Source organism: Neovison vison, chromosome 4, assembly GCF_020171115.1.
Source record: "Neovison vison isolate M4711 chromosome 4, ASM_NN_V1, whole genome shotgun sequence".
NCBI classification, from domain to species: Eukaryota; Metazoa; Chordata; class Mammalia; order Carnivora; family Mustelidae; genus Neogale; species Neogale vison.
The window spans coordinates 159,877,183-159,890,034 of NC_058094.1; the positions used below are offsets into that span (position 1 = coordinate 159,877,183).

Here is a 12,852-nt window from a genome sequence, read left to right on the forward strand (position 1 = left end):
GCCGAAAAAAAAAAAAGATGAGTGAAATTTTGTATGACTAAATTGTCTCTGGTTCCACTTGCTTTGAAACAGACATCCCGGATGGTGGCAGTGGCCGCAGGCCTGGTGCCTCGGTGGTGAGCTCCGCGTCTATGAGTGTGCTGCACAGCTCTTCCCTACGCGACTACACCCCTGCCAGTCGCTCTGAAAACCAGGACTCTCTTCAGGTAGCCTTCCTGGGCAGCCTCGTCGCCCCTGTTTATGCTCTTACTCTGTTTAGCATGGCTTCCTATTTTTACTTTTATTGCTTTTCTTTTTCTTCTTTTCATTCTAAAACCTTTGTTTCAGAGATGTGATACTGGGGAAGATTCTTAAATTTCAGAGGTTTCTTAAGGATTCTTTTTTCTCTTCAGTGTGGTCAAGGACAAAATTAAGATTTGAGTAGATAACACAATAATTGTGTATAAATAAAGGTAATATTTATTATCTTTGGGGAAAGAGTAGGTGCTAAACCTTATTCAGTTAAATCATTTTTCCTTTAAAATTTTAAAGTGATTTTACTTTCTGTCACCTCAGGCTCTGAGTTCCTTGGATGAAGATGATCCCAATATACTTCTTGCAATACAGTTATCACTGCAAGAATCCGGGCTGGCCATTGATGAGGAAAATAGAGACCTCCTCAGTAATGAGGCATCCTTAGGAGCTATAGGCACCTCTTTACCTTCCAGGCTAGACTCGGTCCCCAGGAACACAGATAGCCCTCGGGCAGCATTGAGCAGCTCTGAGCTGTTGGAACTTGGTGACAGCCTCATGAGATTAGGAACAGAAAGTGACCCATTTTCAACTGACACTCTGAGTTCACACCCTCTCAGTGAGGCAAGAAGTGAATTCTATCCCTCATCCAGTGACCCCGACTCAGCTGGCCAGGACGCCAACATCAATGACAATCTCCTTGGCAATATCATGGCTTGGTTTCATGACATGAACCCTCAGAGTATTGCCCTGATTCCTCCAGCAGCTACAGAAATCAGTGCAGATTCTCAGCTTCCCTGTGTCAAAGATGAGTCAGAAGGTGTAAGGGATATGGAACTCTTGCCACCAGAAGAAGATTCAGTGTTTGAAGATGCTGTGGTCAGTGAAGGTAGAGGAACCCAAATAGAAGAAGCAAATCCTTTGGAAGAAAATACTCTGGCTGGGGAGGCCACATCTGTAGCTGGCAGTAGTGCTAATGAGGCAGCCAACAAGGGGGATGGTTCAGATATTTCAAGTCAAACACCTCAAACCTCCAGTGACTGGCTTGAACAAGTCCATTTAGTGTGAACTGCAGACCTCTGGGCTCTAAATGAGTCACAGGTACAGATGGGATTCTAGTGGAGGATGCTTTATAGAGACTTGACCAACTCAGTTCCAACTCCATTTTAAACCACTGACATTAGGGTTGACTATGAAGGAGTTCCCTTGAACGGTAGCTTCGTGTCTGATTTTAACCTTACGGGGAGTTTCTTGTGTATTTAATGGGATAGCTTTTCCCTTTTGTACTGACAAAAAAGAAGAGTAAGAGAAACACAAATGGAATGAGTAGGCTAGATTCCACATTCTGAGAAAGTGCAGTCCTCTCTTTAGCCTAAGGTTGGCAATACTTAAATTGAACGTTTAAATTAAAGGCTTACTCCCTAAGCCTTGGGTGGTTTTTCCTCTTTTAAAGAAAAAAGTTTTCTTCATTTTAGAAGTTATTTTGGACAGATCTAATAACATTCGTTCCTCGGTCTGTTTGTGCTCTTCCATCACCTTCTTCCTTTCTGTGTGAGCAGTATGAACTGAGGTATCCAAGGCTTCTCCTTAGTGCTACATCTACCACAGTGTAGTTTCATATTCACATGAATCAAAGATTTCTTGTCATGTCTATTACAGTCCACTTGTGCCAAACTGACTCATGCGCTGACTAACAAGGCGTGTAGGCGTGCAGTGTCCTGGAGGGCTCCAGAGGAATCTCGGCCTTCCCGGGAGTTAAAGGTGCCACTTGGTAGCAGTGATATTCCAGAATTGAATGGGCTTTTGTTGCCATGGAGACTGCATTTAAATAAATGTAGCCTGTAGCTTAAGTTAACTAAACCTAATGCTGCTGTTAAAAACAGTTTATTTTAATATTAAAATACAGTTGATTAGCAACAGCGGTGCTGTATTTTAAGAGACACTTTATTGGAAGTGCAATCATAGTTCTTTGTTTTCACACTTTTACAGTGCATTCTAATTACTAATGGGTGCAATTACTTTTAATGGTAAGTGTTTTATAAAATAGAAAAAACCGTGGAGTTTTCATGAGTTATAGTAAATCCCACAATTATTAAAAAATTCAATAAAACATCCTGCGCAACATGTTACCGTGCCTTTGCCTAACTAAATGGATAGTTGCCAGTTAAATAAGTGAGTAATTCAAATTTCAGTGTCTCTTCTGAAGTAACTATGCTATGAATTGCAAAGACCTCCATAAAACCACCCATGGCCTTGCCTTTACAGTAAATATAACAACTAAATGTTCAAACAGTTTGTTTGCCTAATAGCAAATGCTGATGTGTTTGTTCTATTGCACAATACTCATTTGCTGTGTGATTACTGTTTAGTGTTGAAAAAAATCAACTTCCTAGTTATCAGTGTCTTACTGTGAAGAAAATACTGGTCATAGTTGTAATTAAGATACAATGGTACAGTGTGTAATTAAAACTAGAGTAAACTGTTGGAATGGCTGTTTTACTTATGTATTATCAAAACTAGCATAAGACAAACAAAATAGATATGCAACACTCCGTTTAATGTTTTGCCAGATTCTTACCAGAAATCTACGGATACCAAATTTTCGGTACTGAGCGTGTACAGGCAAGTCCTGGGCTGGGTAGAAGGTTATATTATTATTGATATCCATGTGAGTTGTGATTACGGTTTTTGATTAATTTTTTTTTCCTCTAGAACCTGCTTTTGAAATTCTTGTCCTTCGATTCATATGGCTAGAACATTATATTAGAATACTTAATATTCCCCAGGTTCCCTTGGAATAAATTATGTGTGAATTGCTCCTATGCCATGGATATCAAAGGTCCACATTAGCTTTTATTTCCCCAGTTAGCAGAAACATTGATATCAATCCCCATTAAACTATTGGGGGAAATACTAACTTTGTCTACAGTGTATTACTGTATATTAAACTGAAACAGTCCATTAAAGGATTTTTTTACAAATTTATTTTGGATTAAAAATAATCGACACCAATCAGTTTTTAGACCAAGTTGTAATTTTTCAATAGGAAGAGTCTTTGTATCACATCGAAACGTCTTGCAAAGCTGCAATAAGGTGAGAAAGAGTGGTCTGTGTGGAGACCTGTGGAGACAGTGTATGTGATGGGTTCCAGCTCCTTGCACCTTGTGCAGCACCCTTCGTTTCTGTGCTGTTATCTCCTGAGCATGAAAAATGATCATTATTCAATTTGTATTTCCTTGGTACATATTTTAAAAACAACACAGTCATTGACTTTACAATTCAGAAATAAAGTTTGGCAAAGCCTATTTTGTAAACAAGTTAATTTTATAATGTTAAAAAAAAAATACTCTAACCTTGACTTGTTATTTGCACTTTCATAGTCTATACTTGATACATTCCCACTTTATATACAGTAGGATTCTACAAACGTGTAGATGTTTGGCCAAATGAATGCTGTTAATAATATGTAAAATTCTTTGATTAAACATTTATTACTTAAACCACTTCACTTTTGTCTCATTACATTATAGACTTTGTTTTAACCAAGTCAGGAAGCTGATTTTCTTCAAATTAAATTCCCTCCAGTAAATGGGATTAATTTGGTTCTTAGATGTAATTGATTAGTGCCTAATATTTTTTTACCCCCGCCCTCTTCCTGAGTATTTTATACCCCAAAGATAAACTCCAGAACACTGCATGACAATGTGTTAAAACGTTGTGACTTCAGCACTCCTTCTATTTGCATCACTGCAGCTTTCAGGAGAAAAGTGTTATGATTTTTCCCTGAACTCTCCAATAGAAACACAGAAAAAGATAGAATTTTAAGGTATTTTGTGAATAGAACAGGAAGAATTTTGTATGCCATATGCATAGAAGCACCACCATTTTATTATTCTGTCCCTTCTGAGTTACCAAAACAGCCCTGTGCATCTGAACTTCAGGTTTCACGGAGTCTGCTGTTGATAACCACTTAGTCATGTCGTTGTATTTATGCTTTTCATTCTGTGGATCTGAAACTTAACCGCTAATGTCCATCTGCTGAATTATTCTTCAGATGTTGTTTACTGCAGCCACTGATCTCATTTTTGTTCTCCATTTAGTCCTCAAATACTGTTGTTTACCTGTCATGAATTAAAACCTGAGACTTAACGGAAGTTTGCTTGTAATCTTAAAAGTTATAGTTAGTGTATCTCTGAAGAGTAGAATCTTGGAATCTAAATAACAGATTTGGGGAGTATTTCTTAAGGCTGAAATAAAAACTCTCTAGGGAAAAAAAAATTGTCATGTGCTCTGCACTGGAGCTGAATGGTATTATCTCAGCATTGGGCCATCAGGATAATCACTGGGTCTTCTTAGCAACAATATATTACTGCCTTGTCACCCATCACCCTCTCACCACAATAGGTAGGTTTCTTTCTAGAAAAATAGAAGTGGCTCTTTCTGGACTACTAAGTGACCATCATTATTTTAGGAATGGGCAGTCATCATGGTTATTAAAGAAAGATGAACCAGAAAAATTCTCTTTAGCTCTCTGTTCCACTTAGGACTGACAGGTGGCTGACAAACTGTGAGTGGTGGGCAAACTTTTGAAGGGCTTATCCTTCAGTCTTTGAAACTGTAGCATGAAGATATTCTAGATTGAGCTGTATGTCATTTTGTAGCCAGCTATTGCACAAGGACCTAAAGTGCACAAGGCATCAGTTTACAGAGAGCATGAGAGATACATACATGAAAGGACGAACGACACAATATAGGAAAGGCTAATTGTCAGACAAGACAGTCCAGTTCTCTTGCACCTCTTCTGCGCCCACACACTTTGCTGGGTGTCCCAAGACTGCAAGTCCTGACAGCCGTTTTGCCTGGGTATTTCTCAGGATTTATGTAGTTAGTAACCTTGAGGACAGGGAGCAGGTATGCTGTAAAAGCAGTAGATTCCTCACCGTCAGTGTTTCTCAGCTGCATGCTTGGCATCCATCTGGGCCCATTGGAACTAGGGACAAGGGAAACTGCCACAAACATGCCGATGTTCATTCTGCAGGCTGTGTCATGAGTGCTAAATAAGATCCTTGGCCTCTGACCCAAGAGTCTTGTCTTCTGTCCAAATCCATGATACTGTGACAGGCCAGCTTACTTATGGGTTCTTACTGATAGGGTAAAATCAAATCCCAGGCCTGACAGTTCTGGCAATGGAGATGGAATGCTGACAGAGACGTGATTTTTCTGGAAGGAACCATGGGTCAGATTTGGGAATATAAGACTCCCTGGAATCTGTCTGGTAGTGAATGCTCTCTCAAAGTGACAGATGAGGGTTAATGCGGAGAGGAAGGATTCCCACTGTCCTACTTATTACTGAATGGAAGTTGAGCCAGTGTTTAAAGGCTTTGCCAAAAAAACAAGGACTGAAACAAGCCGGCCAAATGGTGCCTTAGTGGTTGGTGACTCCTGCAGGCAGGCAGAGGAATATTTTCATGACCAGGAATCAGCAGTTCCTGTGACTATCTGAAAGGCAGGTATAGTTCCTGAGTCAAGGATCCCCAAACAGAAAATAAATGGTATCAGTGATAAGAACCTTGCTTTTTGATTGAGAGCTTTGGATGGACCAAAAGTTTAAAAGTGCGTTTGGTTGGGCTGCAAGCAATCGTGGCACTGATCACATGCAAAAGTGCACGCAGGGCAGGTGGCCCTCACAGCTGGCAATGATGACAAGGTGTTAAGTGCTGGAGTGACAGAGGTGCTGGGTGGGGGTGGAGAAGAAAGAAGCCCCTGGGCCCTGGTTCTCTCTGGATGCTGATGGGCATCACCCCTGCCATGGAACAGTTAAGTTCCCTCCCCACAGGCTAGCGTCCCCCCACTTCCTCAGGTTCCCCCTCCTTCTTGGTTAGGGGATAACAGGACCTGGGACCCATATGCCACCTGCTGTAGCTCCGGACTCACACATTATATACTCCTCAGCTGGGAAAGGACGAGCTCCGCAGCAGAGAAGGTGGGCTTCCCTTGTGAGTGGGGCCCTGTGGGTGACTTAGTGTAATGTCACAGCTTCCAAATCCGAATGTCTATTGGAACTGATGTATTACATGCCCAGAAGTACCCATCTCATAATTTTCATGGGATTTCTCCCATTCAAGGATTGTCATATGTAGAGAAGTGACAGTGGGGCATGTAAATCACTCTCCAATTAGCCTCCTTGTCCTCTCCTCTCCTGTGGTCCAGCGGAAACAATAAAGAACCCAGGAGAAGAAAGAGAACACACTCCTTTGGTTAAAGTACTCAGGCCATTTCCCAGCACAACATTGCCACCTGTCTGAAGCAGGCACCAAGTACACCCATTTTGTAGAAATTTCACTATTAACTGGCTCCTAGACTCTCGTTGAAACTGAATGCCTGACCCATGGAGGCTTTGTGACTCACTGATAGGACATCTCCAATTTGGAGTGAGTCAACTGTACTTAGAAACTATTAACCTGGGCCCAGCAGGCATTGCAAGTCAAATAGAAATGATGTTAGAAGAGGTATATTTAAGAGTGCCCCTAGTCTGACCACAGCAGTAAGTATCTCAATTTACATGAAAAAAATTAGAAGCTACCCCTTCAGGAGATATTTTGAGCCCAACTTGAAGCAAGGTCACTGGCTTAGTTGGGGGAGTTGGGGTCTCAGTTGACAGAATGCCTGCACTTCATTCAGTTGCTTGGCAGCAATTTCTACCAAGTCCCAGCAAAATTTTCTTGTAAGCTATAGAGAACACAATTCTAAAATTTATATGGAAAGGCAAAGGAACTAAAATAGCTAAAAACTATTTTGAAAAAGAAAAATTAAGTGGGAAGAATCGTTCTCAATTTCAAGACTACAGTAGTCAAGACTGTGATACTGGTGGAAGGATAGACACATAGATCTACAGAGGATGGAGAATCAAAATCAGCCCCACACAGGTGTCATCAATTGATTTTGACAAAAGTACAAAAAATAAATGAAGGATAGTTTTTTCAACAAATGATGCTGGAATAATTGGTTTTAAAATGGGCAAAATAGGAATGACTCCCTAAACCTCACACTACATAAAATGTAAAATGGATCACAAATTTAAATGTAAATATAAAACTTTCAGGAAGTAAAAAACGTAGTAGACAATCTTCATGATCCAGATTAAGCAAAGAATTCTACCACTTGATACCAAAAGCATGATCCATAAAAGAAAACATTGATAAATTGGACTTCATCAAAATTTAGCACTTTGCAAAAGACCCTTGCAAAGGTGAAAAGCTGCAGGCAGAAGATTTGCAAACCACGAATCTAGAATATATAAAGAACCCTCAAAATTAGACGGTACAAAGACAATCCAGTCTAAAATGGACAAAAAAACACGAAGAGACATTTTCCCGAAGAAGATAATGTGACTAACAAATGAGCACGTGAAAAATTCAATGTCACTATCCACCAGGAAATACGAATTTAAAATCACAGTAAGACACGCTACGTGCCTATAAAACAGGCTAAAATAAATAGCATCAACACCAAATGCAGGCAAGCACGCAGAGAAACTGGATCGCCTGGGCGCCACTGGTGGGAATGTGATGGCACAGCCACCCTGGAGGAGAGTTGGGTAGTTTCTTTTGAGAACCCACTGTCCACTTGTCATAGGACCCAGCACTTGCACTCCTGGAGGGAAAGTGAAAAGCATGTCCACAGAAAAACCTGTACATAATTATTCATAGCAGCTTTATTTGTAGAAACCAAAAACTGGAACCCACTCAATGTCCTCTGGTAGAGGAATGGCGAACTGTGGTCTCTCATTGCAGTGGAATGCTACTCAGCTGCGAAAGGGGAATGAGCAACTGACACGACGTGTGACAAGTGGGATCGATCTCAAAGGGGTTACGCTAAGTGAAGAAAGCCAATCTCAAAATGTCACCTACTGTATGATTCCACATATGTAAATTTTTTGAAATGACAAAATAGAGATGCAAACAAATGAGTGGCTGTCAGGGCTTAGGGATGGTGGGGGTGGGGGGTGTGGCTATAAAGGGGTTGCACAAGGGACGTCTTTGTGGTGATGGAATAGTCTATCTTGGTTACACTGTCTACATGAATCTACACGTGTGATAAAATGTGGAACTGCACATACATATTGTACTAATGTCAATTTCCTGGTTCTGATGTTGTACCTTATGTAAGAACCACTGGGGGAAACTGGGTAATGAGTACACAGGGCCTTCCTACATTTTCTTTGTAACTTCCTGTGAATCTGTAATTATTTCACAATAAAAAGTTAAAAAACAAAGGCCAAATTTGGCCTGCGGGCTCTGGTGTGCTGTGTCTTTAGAGCAACAATCAGATCAGTAAAGTGTTTTCTTAGTGCATTATGAGCTATCGGTAGTGCTGCAACTTGAGAACCATCAGTGAGATCTTCAGCAGTGGATTTGTTTCAAAGACTATGATTAACTGCCAACATTTGTTCTTGACAGTTGCGTCAAGTATGTGCCATGGATATTTTGGCCATTGATGTTGTTTTGAGCCTCTGAGTGCCAAGGGGCATACTGATTTTAAAAAGAACGAGGCTAACTGTGCAATTAGCCCTTAAGATGAATAGTTTCACCAAGGCCCTTTTGTATTAGATAGATACATGTGCTCATCAAACCCTGCCTAGAGCTAGAGAAGGGAATACCTGTTTGGGATAATATAAGAACAGAAGTTAAAAGTAAATTATAGGTAGCCCCACATTTGTGGGCATTATAGAAAGCATAACCTGAACTCTGCATTCTCCTGGTTTTTTCCCTGTAAGCGTTCACTACCCTGCTGTGGACATCTGAAGTTGATGGACAAAGGTGCTGCACCTTACTGGGTTTGAGGCCATTCCTGACGGATCTTCAAACTGGGGGCTCTTCTCAAAAGACCAATTTCTAATATTGGGAATAAATTAATCTCATCAGATAGACTGATGCCAAGAGGTGTGGCCTAGAGTCCTTACTAAGTGCAGAAGTAAAAAGATTGCCGTGGTTGTATTAGAATTTCTTTTAATCAAGTCACTATGTAACAGCACATAGAGTAGATTTGCAATAGGCTGTGTGAGGTTGGGAACGTTGCTGAGACAGTGGAAATGCCTGATGTGGTGCTGGGACAGCAGCAACTTAAGAAATCTGTTGGCTTGTCCCTATTATATACAGGAAGGCTTTCTTGATGCCAGGAGAGTATGCAAAACCTCAAGCTTCCCAGCTGAATTTTCTTCTTTTATGGAATTAATTCACCAGGGCACTGGTATCAAAGCCTCTGGCAGGTATACACACGGCAATGTTTGTTAATGTATCCAGACCCAGGAGCTTTAGAGGGTCCTCCAAGATTTTTTTCGCTGAGTGACTTTAAAGTCCTTTTCTACTCACTCATATTTCAGAGGTTACGCCCATCAAGACTTTGCCAGTAAGTAATGAGATTATAAACACAGTAAGAAAATCTAGTAAAATAGTGGAGCTAGGCCTAATCTGAAACAACAGGTTACCAAAAAGTCAGGTGTGTGTGACTATAGTGTTTGTAATTAAAATTCAGGTGTCTTACTTGAGATCTAAAAATTCAGTTAAATCTAGAAATGAAGCTCTCTATTCTAGAGAGACCAGATGGAGGAGGCATCTAATTTCCCCCATCCTACCCCTGCACAATTCTTTGGTGCTGGAAAATGGCCCCTTCTTCTTTGCATGCCAGGTACTGAAGGGGTTCAGGCTCCAAAGTCTTCCCTGAGAGCAATAAATTGCTTGATACAGAATTTAGTCTATGTAATTTCTAGATTAAGTATTATAATGATTTCTATAGAGTCAATTCTGTAGAACTTGAAACTAAAAATTGCCTAGACTTGCCAGGTGTTGTATTTGTAAGAGAAAACAGAAGCATTCCCTGCATCTATATATTATACATAGCAGAGTTCTCAAAAATTCAACTTACACGTATCTGGCAGTTACCAGAAATGTACTTCCCAAAGCAATTTATACTTCAATAATATTACTTAAACATGCTGTGCTTGTCAATCATCCATGAGGATCTTAACTTTTTTTTAAAAAAGATTTTATTTATTTATTTGTCAGAGAGAGAGGGAGAGAGAGCGAGCACAGGCAGACAGAGAGGCAGGCAGAGGCAGAGGGAGAAGCAGGCTCCCTGCCGAGCAAGGAGCCCGATGTGGGACTCGATCCCAGGACGCTGGGATCATGACCTGAGCCGAAGGCAGCTGCTTAACCAACTGAGCCACCCAGGCGTCCCGAATCTTAACATTTTAATTATGTAAATGATAGGTCAGCGAACTTCTGTAAAAATCCAGCTGGTAAATATTTTAGACTTTGCAGGAAACACAGTGTCTGTGGCTGCTATTCCATTTTGTTGTAGCATAAAAGCATTCATAGGCAGTAAGTAAATGAATGGCTGTGGTTGTGTTCTAATAAAACTTTATAGAAACAGACTAGATTTGGTTCAGGGGCCTTAGTTTGCTGAATTCTGGTATAAAGGAACTGTCCATGTGTATAATGTTTGTATTAGGAGAAGGTACCAGGGCATTTACTATCTTGATAATATTTTCCCTATAAGACCCTTCTCCAAAGCAGGCTTGCTTTTCCCCCACCCCCATCTCCATAAGATTCCTTTACGTGGTATGACCTTTAATCTTCATTTTGCTCGAGATCCAGTTCTAAGTTTTCCTGTGTTTGTTATTGGTTTACTGTATAGTTTCTGATCTAGGCTCCGTCTGTTTTTTTTTCTCCAGCAAAGCTCTCCCACACTGGGCATCTCTCACCTTCTGTGGCAGTAACAAGTTAATCTCATGTCAGGAACCTACCTCCCTTTGCCCAGGTGGTAGCTTTTTGAGTCCTAAAATCACTGGAAATAAGGCAGAGGAATTTGGCTCAGCAAAACCCTGGGGGATCCTAACTGAAGCTAAAGTCCACTGTTATCCCCAGACTCCTCTCAGTTCTGCATCTCTTCCATTAGCTACAATTTGGGAAAAGGACAGGGAAGGATGAGCAAGGGTCTTCTGGGTGTCTGGGACTTGGCTTGCAGCAATTTGAGAGACATACACCACCACTAAGAATTTCAGAATTATACGTTGAAGGTTCAGCTCACTCAAAATTTGTCCCTGCTGGCTCCTGGCTTTCCTTTAGGAGACAAGGAAATGGCAGAAACATTCTAAAGCAATGGTTAGGTTAGAAAGGAATCCTAGAAAAGCTGTGAGACAAATGTCTGGCCCCAGCAGAAAACAGGTGGTATTTGCAAATTATTTTGCCCAGTCAAGTTCACTTCAATTCCATGTTAGCCTAATTTATTATTAACTTTGGGCCTTTGGAAAACCAAGACTTAACCTCCTCAATGGAAGGAATCAAACTTCCTTCCACAGTAAGCTTTGTATTCCCACAGCCTTGATTTTTCGGTCTATTTCATTTTATTCTGTTTGTCTAATTTGCGATGCCATAGCATCAAAGACAGACACACAGACAAAGCTCGCCTGAATCTAAACCGCTGGCTGGCTGACCCATTTCAGACTGATGGTGAAAGAATTACACTATCGTGATCTGCAGTCATCACAGAATTATAATCTATAATCCACTGTTGTTTGAAAATTTCCTGAACTAGAACTCTTTGCTCTTGATTGTGTCTATTTGGAAAAGCTCATCTGCCTTATTCACAGCCTTCTTTTCTCTAATACTTTCGATAAATGAGGAAGGAGTTTTCCCAAGTCCTCTCAGGCTGACTCCCACATGCCCAACCGCTGACAGCCAGAGCAAACCTCTGCTGTTCTCAGAGTCCTGATCCCCCAGCGTGGGCTCTGCACACCCCACCTCCTCTGCTTCGCATCTCTCCTCCATCCCAAAAGAGGCTGCCACAGGTAAATGTTCCAGTCCCTCTCTCCAGTTTTGGAAAAAAAGCCCTGGGCCTGTCTGAGGCCGGCCATTCCTCTTCCTATCCCTACTCACTAGGATTTTTCTCCATTTCTAGCACCTTCATTTCCTCCTGCCTTCAAACGTGCCCAAAATGCCCCCCGTCCTTGGTGTAAAACCAAGAAGTAAAAAACACAATCTTTGCCTTCCCCTGCTGTTTCTCTCCTTCCACAACTTCTCCTGCCTCTATGAAGTCTGCACTCTGTCCTCTCTGCCCTCCAAATCAGTGATCCAGTCATTGTCAAATCCATTGGTCTTGCCCTTGCTTTTATTGTGACCTTTGGGTGTAGGTTTAATGAAACAGTGTAGTGTGTTCTCAAGGTTTCTGAGACCTCGCAGCCCTACGTGAATTATAGCAACACCTCACCAATGCCTTCCTGGAAGGCTCTGCCAGCCTCTGTAATGTTACGCTTTCACTATTGTTTTCGTGACCCATATTCTTTTTCTTCCTTCAGTCTACTAATTACTGACATTTCTGGAATCTAGTCTTTGGACTCCCCTATGTATGTCATTCCTGACTGTTTCATCTGTCCTCCCGGCCTCATTTCTCACCTGCGATGGCCCCCAATTACCTCTAGCCCCAAGCTTCAGCCTTTGAACTCTGCCAGATTCACATTTCCTGTTCCCACATAGTCAAAATATCTAAACCTTTTCTCACATCACAACTCCCCAAGCCATTTCCCTCTTTCCTAAGATGGCTTTATTTTAGTGAATGACAATT

General features: G+C 41.2%; 1 protein-coding gene across 3 annotated transcripts in view; it reads left to right on the forward strand.

Moving 5' to 3' along the window:
• ANKIB1 (ankyrin repeat and IBR domain containing 1) overlaps window positions 1–3,735 on the forward strand; it is a 147,003-nt gene extending 143,268 nt beyond the window's left edge. For all 3 annotated transcript variants that reach the window (XM_044246004.1, XM_044246006.1, XM_044246005.1), the window contains exons 19-20: window positions 73–206; window positions 556–3,735. In XM_044246004.1, coding sequence (XP_044101939.1) covers window positions 73–206; window positions 556–1,299 — 878 coding nt within the window. In that variant the 3' untranslated portion in view covers window positions 1,300–3,735. The remainder of the gene's footprint in view (window positions 1–72; window positions 207–555) is intronic.
• The last annotated feature ends 9,117 nt before the right edge of the window (window positions 3,736–12,852 follow it).